Source organism: Dipodomys spectabilis, unplaced genomic scaffold (genome assembly GCF_019054845.1).
Source record: "Dipodomys spectabilis isolate Male_0828 unplaced genomic scaffold, ASM1905484v1 ptg000051l, whole genome shotgun sequence".
Classification (NCBI taxonomy): domain Eukaryota; kingdom Metazoa; phylum Chordata; class Mammalia; order Rodentia; family Heteromyidae; genus Dipodomys; species Dipodomys spectabilis.
The window spans coordinates 7,651,483-7,663,494 of record NW_024870728.1 but is presented as its reverse complement, the minus strand read 5'-3'; the positions used below and the strand labels follow the sequence as shown (position 1 = coordinate 7,663,494).

The window sequence follows — 12,012 nt, the reverse complement described above, 5'->3', positions numbered from 1 at the left end:
GATCTCGAGTTTTATATATCTATCATATCCAGATTGACAGAGATTATCCTTGTATGGGATTATGGTCCAAATCAGACACTTCATTTTGACAATCAGCATTACAACTAGAATGCTCTTCCACCCTCTTCAAACTAGACCCTTTTCCTTCCTTAGACTGTTGAAATTTTCCATTTCCAAGATTAAAGCAAACCAATTTAGCTGGGGACCAGTGTCTCAAGTCTGTGATCCTAACCAATCAGGAAGCTAAGACCTAGAGAATCAAAGTTGAAGGTTAGTCCAGGCAGAAAAGTCAATGTAACTCCTTCTCCAATTAACCAACACAATGCTGGACTAGAGGCATCAGCCAAAGAGCAAAAGCACAAGGCTCTGACGTTCAGTATCCAGTACTGGCACGTGCACGTGCATGCACACATGCGCGCGCACCCACACACGCACACACACACAAACCCCAAATCAATTTAAAGTTTAACCACACACTAGCACTAACAAGAACCTATGTATCTAAGTTGCCTAATTGCTAAAAATTATATGATAATGCTTATCTTATGATCAGAGTATTTCTAATTGGTTAACAAGGTTTATAAAAAAAAATGGGCAGGGGCTAGGAAGGTGGCTCAGTGGTAGAGCGCTTGCCTTGCATGCTCGAGGCCCTGGGTTCGATTCCTCAGCACCACATAAGCAGGAAAAAAAAAGCCAGAATTGGCGCTGTGGCTCAAGTGGTAGAGTGCTAGCCTTGAGCTGAAGAGCTGAGGGACAGTGCCTAGGCCCAGAGTTCAGGCCCCACAACCGGACCCAAAAAAAAAAAGAGGGGGGGGGGCCAGAAGTTGCACTACTCATTTAAAAAAATCAAGAAAATCCAGGCTAAAAAAAAGTACTGTTTAGTCAATTAGAAATAGAGTAGTATTAATAAATTGAAAGCAGCACACGACTACAGCTTAGTGACGTTTTGCTAAATACAAATTACTAAACTCTACAATATTAATAAACCATCTAATTATAAGAGCATCTATATCAAATAGCTGTATTTTTACATAAGCTCCAAAGTCTTCTGCCAGATGAATATCTAAGCTGCTCTTTCCCTGAAAATAAAGCAGCTGAATGTTTCCTTTAATATTTTGACAACTTTACTCCCACATACCTAAACTTTTCCCCTGTTTTTCCTGTCACTTATTCTATTCATGTTTTTTCTTTTTGTGATGATATATGCATGCTGGGCAAATACTTTACCACTGAGCTACATTCCCAGTTCTATTCTACCCATTTTTCTACTGACTGGATCTTCTTTGATACTCTGTGTTAGTCTGAAAACTTTGCATAAATCCACACCCTTACAAACACATCTTTCTTTTCCAAGTTCCATTTTCAAGCTGTTTTAGAACAATAGTCTGATGTTTTTCCAAAAGGCACTTGAAAAGGAAATGTGTCATTATAGTAATTGCCTTCCAAATTTCACAATGCTGCTCTCTCTCCAATGGAGGGTTCCATCAATATCCTCTGCCCTTCTAGAGAGAGGTGAGGGCATCACACCCCTATACCTTCTATCTCCACATAACGTGATATAGTGACCCACATAATAAGCACTATGTGTCAATCACCTCATTTTTCCATAAATCTGTGATGCAGCTTATCTATATACTTTCCAGATAAATGAAATGTCAAGGTTTGATCAGTCTCCTTTAAAGAAAATTCTTTTTATTGGTAGTACCAGTAGTGGGACTCGAGGTCTTGCACTTGCCTAGCCTCCAGCCCTTCCTGCTTTTGTTTTCAGATAGCTCACATTTCTCACACAAACCAGCCTCAAACATAGGTAGGAGGTATGTTTCTCATGAAGTTGAGATTACAGGCATGAGCTCCCACATCTGGCCCATAATTATTTTAAATATTTTGAAGTAAAATGCTTTACAATATATTGTTATGCAGGTATACATGAAAGAACACCTCAAAACTGTAATAAGATGTAAGGGGACCTTTGGATTGGGGAGGGGGCAAGCATGCTAAATTAGAAATTTTTATAAGAATTTTGCTCCATATAGTGGGAATTGGGAGAAACGATTATATACTGAAATGGGTCAGTGATAAATAAGTCAAGTTGATTTAGTCATTTACATGTTATGAAGACTTGATAGCTGGGTACTTGGTGGCTCATGTCTGTAATCCTAGCTATTCAGAAAGCTAAGATCCTAGGACCATGGTCGAAAGTTAGGAAAGTCTGTGAAACTCTTCTCTCCAATTAACCACCAAAAGCCAGAAGAAGAAGTGTGTCTCAAGTTATAGAGCTCCAGCCTTGAGTGAAAAAGCTCAGGGACAGTGCCCAGGCCCTGAGTTCAAGCCCAGTACTGTCAACACACACACATACATTATGAAAAGCTAGAGGTGGGAAAATGTTGATGAAATACTGTTTTCGCATGCTGTGTATGGCTCCACAGACAATGGAGGTCTCCTAGGGGCAGGAGGTGAGAGAAGAAGTTGACGAGTGAGGTAGGTACTTTCTCTAGTTCCTTATGAGGAGACTGAGGATGGGTCACCTGACCTCCCAGGAAGCCTTCAATCACCCACTCTGCAAAGAGCCCCAAAGCACTCAGGGACCTCTTTGCCTATCTGAAATCCTAACTATAAAAATGTTACCTTCCTTAAAAGTGTGCCTGTCAACATTACCACAAGGCTGAGGAGGAAAAACAAAGTCAGAGCACCCACTCGAGGCTCAGAGGCATTTCCAATGCAGTCAAACCACTTTCTTTTTCACAAGGCAGTTTCTCTGGGCATCTGCTCTGGGCTCACTTTGATCATCAAGCAAGCTGTTCTGAGTACAGGATTTGCACAGCACACAGCGTGTGGTAGGTGAAGAAAGGCAACTAGTTCAAAAGACCACTTCATATTGAAGTAGCAAAAATATCATTAAATGAGTATGTATGTGTTGGTGATATCCTGACAGCTCTCAGAAATATATAAGAATATGTTGAATACCTCAAGTCCAGAAACCCACATTATCCATTACACTGTGCTTCTTACAAAGGAAATAGCTGGTAAAGCTACCACAGAGGGGAAAGAGCTACTGGACAGCAAGGGCTGAGTCTCTATCAACCAACCAAGTACTGGGAGTAGAGAAAGTACTAGATGAATGACCATGTCTGTACAGACACAGGTCACAGGGGAAAATGACTAACTCCAAAGCAACAGTGACTAATGACTAATACCTTGTTGGAAGCTGAAGGAAGCTCAGAAAGACTAAAGATGAAGGAGGATCACTAAGTGAGAGATGTGGAACCTGAAGGGGGGGCTAGAGCGCACAGCAGGGGTAGAATCTGGGAGAGAGGAAGAGAGACACTGCACCAAGGCATCCATGTGGGGAAATGTACCAGATGTTAATGAGACAGAGCACATAATTCCCCTTCCTGGACACAAAAGAACCAAGTGGAAATGAAGCTAGGTAAGAATGAGTTATGGGGGATGCTCCATACAGTTAATGAAAGGTCATGAGCAGAGAGAAGACATCATAAAAGCCATGTTGGAAGAATCCACTTCGCAGGACATAAGAAGTAGGACACGCTTGACTCAGTGAAGCCACATAAAGGCTGCTATAGTGACCAAACAGAAAAGACTAGGTCAAAGGCCAACAAAATCAACACCAGGAAATGGGTACATTCAAGGGGGGGATGAGGCCAAGGAATGAAGGGAGGAAAGGCAGGAGAATGCAGTCAAAAATTCATTGAACGGGGGCTGGGAAGGTGGCTCAGTGGTAGAGTGCTTGCCTTGCAAGCCAGAGGCCCTGGGTTCAATTCCTCAGCACCATATAAGAAAAAAGAAAAAAGCCGGAAGTAGTGCTGTGGCTCAAGTGGTAGAGCGCTAGCCTTGAGCTGAAGAGCTGAGGGACAGCACCCAGGCCCAGAGTTCAGGCCCCACGACCAGACGCCCCCCCCCAAAAAAATTCATTGAACGTACCACAAAACTAACAAAAGGGAAGGGTAGGTGGAAAAGGGATGAGAATTGCTGACGGGTTGACACTAACCAAGATGCAGTATATTTATTAACTGCTTTGTTATATGGCACTTCCTTTGTATTTATTTTAAATATATATATAAACATATATATTAAAATAAATATACATATATGTTTTTTTTAAGAGAGACAGTTCAAAGATGATGAGACAGGGCTAGGTTACATATAGGCAGGTATGTGGGACACAGTGAATGCATCAGATTCAACACTGCTGACCTTAAGAAGGCCTGCTTGCAAGGTTGGCAGGTGTGAAGTACCCTGGATTTTTAGATGGTTCTCATTCCCTAATTGAAAGAGTGGTCACCATGTCTAATGTTTGTACAAAATATATGGGTTATGTTGAACACTGGCTTTATTTCCAGAAGTCTGAACATTTGGTACAATGCTAGGAAAAGGGTCGTTATATGATCAGGCCCGACAAAAACTTGGCATCATGGGTCTCTGAGGCACTTCCCTGATAAACAACATTTCACACATGCTGTCATGACTTGATGCTGGAGGAAGTCAACACAACCTGTGTGACTCTGCACAGAGAGGTCTCTTACAGGCTTGTGCCCCATTTCCTCACATCTTCACCCCAGGTGAATTTTGTGCTCTTAAACTATAATAACTCACAGCTCTGAGGATGTAAGTCTTTCAGTGAATTAATGAGTCCAGTCTTGAGGAATCTCTAACACATCAGGAAAAGAGAAATAAGGGAAATTAGCATAACTGACATGATCTGTAAGTGAACAAATAAGGAAATAAAGGCTTGACTCAAATACATGACATTCTTTTTCAGACAAGAAATACATACATACAGAATAAGCAGAAATATTTTTAGCATTGAATGACAGCCATCAAGGTAATTACAAAAACACAATGAGAATAACCATTTGAGAGACAGCCAGGGAAGGAGCGACAGCAAGGGAAGAAATGACACTGTCCAAAAAGAAATGTACTCTGTACTTGACTTATGTGACCGTAACCTGTCTGGACATTACCTTTATAGTAACAACAAAATGTCTGAGAAATAATAACAGCTAACACTTTATGCTGGACACTGTTCTATGGTACTTTATTTTTCTGTGTAGTAGTCGTGGGGCTTGAACTCAGGGTCTATGTGCTGTCCCCTGAGCTTTTTTGCCCCAGATTAGCACTCTAGGACTTAAACCAAAACTCTACTTCCAGCTTTCTGGTGGTTAACTGGCGATAGGAGTCATATGGACATTCCTGTCTGGGCTGGCTTCAAACATGATCCTGTGAACTCAGCCTCCTGAGCAGCTAGAATTATAGGCATTAGTCACCAGTGCATGGCTTGAATACATGCATTTTGAGTTCAAGTTTAGCCTATAAGGTTTTATTGTGCTTTTGAGGTATCTGCCATTGTTGTATGTGCTTAAATCCATTTTATTAACTCATCAACTCTGCAGAAAGCCGTATGAGGTGGGCACTATCATTATCCTCATTTTGCAGAGAAGTCTGATGTGAAGAGGTTAAGCAGGCTTGCTCAAGGTCATATGGCTGGGATTCAAACTCAAGGCCACCTGGCCCTGGATTTTGTATTTTTAACTAAGCTATAAAAAGATTCTAACAATGAAGAATTACTATAATACCAGAGGAATAAATGCATTTCCAGCCAGGCTTCCTGCCTTCCCACCTCTTCAGTTCATTTTCTAATACAAACAAAAGAATCTACATTTAGGCCCTGCCTGGCAACTAAAACACAGCACTTAGCTCCCTTATTTTCTGTATAAACTAACAATTTCCTGCTAAGCCAGATTTCCTCTTAAGCATAACATTTAAAAATCGAGTTGTTTACTTAGGATTGTTTCAATGACCAATTAGTAAGAAGCATGCAAATTTTCCCAAAAGCATGTTAATATGCTTAGAAATGTCTAAAAAAAACAAATGTATTAAAATATCTGGTAGAACAAAAAAGTGTCATGCAAGTATTCTATTTTCTTTATTAGCCTATGTACATCATAAACATTTGAGAACATATGAGACCTGTCTGTAAAAGGCTTGAACCAAAGAAAATCGAGACTCCTACAGCAAGGCATTTTGGCCTACATCTCCTAGGGAGCAGACTCACTTTCAAACTCTTGATTTTCAAAAATAAAGACAGCAGGTCTATAGTCTTAACTTATAATACAGACTCTTATCTTTAAAATGTCATTCAACTAGCTGACTGAAAAAGTTTGCACATCTCCAGACATGAAATCCAAACAGTTGACATTTCCCTAGGGAATTTGTTCCTCCTTTCTCATACATCTCACTTCTGTCCGGAAAGCAGAGTTGCATTTTCAGTTTGCCCTGTATTTGGAGGGTGTTCTTTAGTTTCAGTTCTTAAGCTTATTACTCAAGGTATTTGGATGGTGTTTTTTTAATTTCCTGACTAGAAAGATATTGCTATTGATTTAACAATGATTTAAAAAAAAAAAAAAACACTGAATTTATCATTCTTATACTGTACTCAAATTCCAAAACTAAAATGCATAGTACCAAACTTTAGGCAACTTTAACTACAGTTAAAAAGAAAATACTAGTTTCATTTTAGTAGAAGACTGAAGTTTAAATATAGCGCCTTAAGTTATTTATTACTTCACCAAAAAAGAATGTATTTGTACAAGCAGTTATATCACTCTGGTAGCTGTTCACAACACATTAACTCATGAAAGTTCCTATCTAGACCTCTAAATTCACTGCCCCAACCACTAATTTCCTTGGTATGATTAAGCCTTGATCTACCAAGGGTTTCACATTCTGTGGAGGGTTGTTATTTATCTCTGCCTTTGGTAGTTTGGGTATAATGGGAAATAAGGCAGTGTCATTGTTTAGATCTTGAATGTTGTCTGAAAGCTCAGAAGTTCAAGTCTTGTTCTCCAGTTGATGGGTACCATTTTTAGAGGTGGGGCCTAGTTGAGAAAATTGCTCAACATGAGCAATCTCCTCCACATGCTCCATATCCCCCAGGTGCTGCCTCACCACAGACCCAAAGGCCAAGAGACCATGGACTGAACCCTCCACAACTACATGGCAACATGTAGTTTAAGTCACTGTCTTGGAATTTTGTCTCATGGCCGAAAGCTGACTAGCACTGTGGGTGGGTGTGAATGACTCAAGGCAAATACACAGTTAAAGGTGGAAGAAAGGAAAAAATGTAAACAGTACTTTCCCCCAATAAGTCTACATATCAAAGTACATCCTTAGGGAAAGCTCCCTTTCCCAGAGAACTGTAATTCTCAAAGTGCTATCTCTGGCCGGCAGAAACAACAAACACATCTGCTGGGAACTTCACAGAGGAGTATGAGCACTGGTACAGTAACGCACACAATGTCCAATTCTGTACTGGCAGAGCACTGGACTTCAAAGTGCTAGCTCTTGTGATTTCTAAAGTACAAATTCCAATCATGTCATCTGGCTGTGTTAAACTCCTAGATGGTTCTTTATTGCCTACAAAATGAAGTCCAGATTCCTAAGAGAGTCACACAAAAAAGACCCTTTCAAAACCAGATGCTGGCCTTTCTAGCTCTTAAGTCTTCTTTTCTGCTATTGTCACTCTTGCTCTGAGGAAGAAAAGCTGTGGTTTGGGGTTTTTATTATTAAAATTCATCTTCTGTCCTGTCCTTTCTTCCCAGAAGACACATTTTCATCTCTCCTTACAAAAGACACTCATCTCTCCACCAGTTCCACTCTGAGGATCTCCTGATAGAGGCTAGATTTGAACTCTGGTCCCAGCCTAGGGAGCCTCCTCTTCCTCTGTGTTTGGCCAGTATGTTCGGACTTGAGTACACAGGGCTAAGTCTTCACCAGACTGACCAGCTCTTGGAAGAGTGATTTGGGCAACAGCTATCTTTCTGCCTCAACACTTTGTAAGCGTCCAGCAAATTCTTGGATGAAGAATTAAGCTGTGTTCTACTTTCTCAATACAGGGACCATAAAAATCAAGGAACCAGAAATCCTATGTGGCTTTCCCAGGACCTGGCTCTCAATAAATACTCTATTTCTGAATATACGATTGAACAAATAAATGAGCGAATGACAATTATGGCACATATTATGACAATTTAGAAAAAAACATGGCCAACAACAGCAGCGAAACCATCGCCAGGTGCTGGTGGCTCACACCTGTAATCCTAGCTACTCAGGAGGTTGAGATCTGAGGATAGAAGTTTTAAGCCAGTCTAGGCAAGTTGGTATCTCTAATTAACCATCAAAAAGACAAGAGTAGAGGTGTTGCTCAAGTGGTAGAGCACCGGCCTTGAATAGAAAAAGCACCTCAGGTAGAAGACAACCTGCGCAGGAAAGTCTGTGAGCCTCTCATGTCCAATTAACCAATTAATCACCACCCTTAAGTAGAGATGTGGCCCAAGTGGTAGAGCACTAACCTTGAGCAAAAACACTCAGGGAATGTTCACAGGCCCTGAGTTCAAGCTGTAGGCTGACACAGCTAAGTTTGCCCATTATGTCATCTAAAATGTAACATCCACTGAAAGTCCTCCCTCCCTCTATGAAAGTTCCCAGAAATAGAAATTAGAAACAAGATTGCCAATCAATCAGCTCAGGGTCATGTACCAGGGCCCTGCAGTACAATGATGTGCCAGTGTAAAGATGAGCTGATCCAAGCTCCCCAGAACATTTCAGTCCCAGAGCAGCTTAGTAATCACTTCCCATAAAACATTTATCAGCACTCCTCCTGCTCAGTAATCTCAAATATTCAGCAATTTACCCAACAAACATGAGTCATGAATAAAATATTTTTTACTGAATCAAGACTGCTGTTTTTATAGTGTTATCTGTGTCTAGGTCCCTGTCAGGCAAATAACATTATTCTGCTCTTTGCCTTTGTTGACTTCCCATGTCCATATGTGTCATCCACCCTTCTCTTCCCCCACTCCTTCCACCTTCTCATGCCCAGGCCCTACCAGTCACCTACTCTGAAGTCAGCTACATGTCAACTGCAGAGATAGGCACTGCTTGCTCATAATAACCTACTACCTAGTTGAACTCACTCAAAACCAAAATACATCCATCAGGTTTTCTCTTCCCACTCAGGACAGGTCCTCATGTTGCTTTTTTAAAACAAGCATAATGACAAAAGGCTGGACTCCATTCAATTCTGAGACAACCAACAGAGCCTGGCATTCTCTCCACAAAACCTTCCTCCTTTGGGGTCTCACTATTCAAGACCACTCACTATATCAAGGAAACATAGTTTCAGTCAATAAACATTAGTCATTTCCTTGGTATTCCTACCAGAAAACCACTTGAGTTTTACAGCTTCAGAGTTTTAAAGGGAAGTTTCCATCAAAACAAGTTATATTGCTCCAATGCGTTATATTGCCCTGAAGACCATTGTAGGAGGGATCTGATTGCATTTTTTACTTCCTTAAGTGTCTGTGACTCAGAGGAACCCATTTCACTTCATAGACTTGAGTTTCCTCTAGGAAACTGAACAAACTGGACCAAATTCATGTTTCCCAGGTCCAAGGCAGGATGTCTCTGTACAAGATAGTTTGTATCTACATTGTATGACATGTCTTGGTTTGTTCTTTGTGGATAAATGATGGTTAAATTTTCTTAATGATGGTAAAATGTCTTTTTAGCTGGAGATGTGGCTAAGAGGTACAAGTATCTGCCTAGCAAGTTCAAGGCCCTGTGTTCAAAGTACAGAACCACAAAAGGAAAAAAAACGGCTCATTTTAAAGTACATGCCCCTGGCTTTTCTAAAAGAAGAAACGGAAAGAAAAGGAAAGGAAAGGAAAGGAAAAGGTGCTCAAGCCTGTAATCTTACCTACTCACAAGGCTGAAATATGAGGATCACAGTTCAAAGCCAGCCAGGGTAGAAAAATCCATAGGACTCTAATCTCCAATTAACCAGCAACACACTGATGGTGGAGGTTTGGCTCCAAAGTCGTAAACTCCAGCTAAGGGAAAGTTCGCAGGCCCTGAATTCAAGCCCCAAAACCTACCGACATTTTAATAGAAGATGGGAGGAAAGGGAGAAGAGGAGAGAGGCACAAGAGTCAGGAAAGGAGGGGAAGAGACCAGCTCAGGGCGTCCCAGCTGTGAGCAAAGTAACTGATGTTTGACACCTGGCTGCTGTAGAACAGAGGTCTACACACCAGAGCCAAGGAGAAGGAAAGGGGAACGCCAGAACCCACCGTGACCAGGCACCAGTCCTAGGGACTCCCGGGAGGGGGGGGGGGGAATGACCGGAGACCGACCAGGGGGTCGCCAAACGCCTGAGGGCTGCGAACCCCGCAAAGGGAGAGAGGGGGTGCGGTGGGATGGGATCTGGAAAGGGAGGAGTAGAGGGGCGCGGAGGTGGCCAGGGTCCGGGCTGGAGTGGGGCGTTGGGAGTTACCCGGCCAGGGCGCGAGGCCCGAGCCCCGAGCTGGCCGAGCACCGAGCTGGCCGAGCCCCGAGCTGGCCGAGCACCGAGCTGGCCGAGCGTGGCCGGGCTCCGGAGCCAGGGTCCCAGCGCGGCAGAGGAACGCCAAGCTGCGGGGTGGAGCCCCGAGGAGCCGCGGGAGGGGCGGGAAGTCATGGGGGGGCAGAGGGGCGACGCGGAGCATGGGTGTCCGGGGGGACCCCGAGTGCTGAGGGGACCATGCGCTCTGGGGGACCCCACATTCTGAGGGCCCTGTGCCTGGGGGGCGCTCCTGGGGGGACCCCGAGTCCTGAGGAGACCCCGAGTGAGGAGGGGACCCCGAGTCCTGAGGAGACCCCGAGTGCTGAGGGGACCCCGAGTCCTGAGGAGACCCCGAGTGAGGAGGGGACCCCGAGTGCTGAGGAGACCCCGAGTGCTGAGGGGACCCCGAGTGCTGAGGGGACCCCGAGTCCTGAGGAGACCCCGAGTGCTGAGGGGACCCCGAGTGCTGAGGGGACCCCGAGTGCTGAGGAGACCCCGAGTGCTGAGGGGACCCCGAGTCCTGAGGGGACCCCGAGTCCTGAGGAGACCCCGAGTGCTGAGGGGACCCCGAGTGCTGAGGAGACCCCGAGTGCTGAGAGGACCCCGAGTCCTGAGGGGACCCCGAGTCCTGAGGGGACCCCGAGTCCTGAGGGGACCCCGAGTCCTGAGGAGGCCCCGAGTGCTGAGGGGACCCCGAGTGCTGAGGAGACCCCGAGTGCTGAGGAGACCCGGAGACCCCGAGTGCTGAGGGGACCCCGAGTGCTGAGGGGACCCCGAGTCCTGAGGAGACCCCGAGTGCTGAGGGGACCCCGAGTGCTGAGGAGACCCCGAGTGCGAAGGGGACCCCGAGTGCGGAGGGGACCCCGAGTCCTGAGGAGACCCCGAGTGCTGAGGGACCCCGAGTGCTGAGGGACCCCGAGTGCTGAGGAGACCCCGCGTCCACAGGGGACCCCGAGTGCTGAGGAGACCCCGCGTCCTAGGGGCCCGGCTCCGGGAGGCCGAGGCCGCGGACTCCAGACGCCCCGCGGCCGCCGCGCGCGGGCCCCGCGCCCACCGGCCCTACCGGTCCTCGCTGGCCGTGATCACGCCGTCCTCCTTGGGGATGAGCAGCGCGGCCGTGACGGCGTCCTGGTGGCCCTCGATCTTGCTCAGCAGCACCGGGCGGCTGCTCTGCGGCCTGGAGTGGATCTCGGCCGCCATGTTCGCGCGGCCGCAGCCTTCCCCGCCGGCGGCCCATCAGCTGACGGCACGGCACGGCACGGCGGGCGCGCGGGCGGGCGCGCGCAGGTTGCCCGGGGCAACCAGGGAGCGTGGGCGGCGCGCCGCCGTAAACTCGGGAGCGCTGCCGCCGCCGGGCCGTATAACCTGTAGAAGCCGCGCAGAGGAGCTTCTGTGGCCCCCAGAGTGAGGACAGTAATGAAGGTTGAAAAGGAAAATTGTGGATTGAGCGGCTGGAGAGGACAAAGAACTGTCCCCGTAGCTTAACATACTCCTTTCCCATGACCTGGCAGGCACCTCTCCTAGAGAGGCAACATTAGGCCCTTTTGGTGCAGGTAGTATCTAATCAGCCTCCTTCCCCTTCACCTTGGGATGGCAGGGCACTGGGTCCGTTACAACCA

At 45.6% G+C, this 12,012-nt stretch overlaps 1 protein-coding gene across 1 annotated transcript in view; it reads right to left on the bottom strand.

The window, feature by feature from the left end:
• The window catches only part of Wdfy1 (WD repeat and FYVE domain containing 1), a 45,194-nt gene extending 33,553 nt beyond the window's left edge, over positions 1-11,641 (bottom strand). Inside the window, exon 1 of the mRNA XM_042679287.1 lies at positions 11,457-11,641. Coding sequence (XP_042535221.1) covers positions 11,457-11,593 — 137 coding nt within the window. The 5' untranslated portion in view covers positions 11,594-11,641. The remainder of the gene's footprint in view (positions 1-11,456) is intronic.
• Between the last annotated feature and the right edge of the window lie 371 nt (positions 11,642-12,012).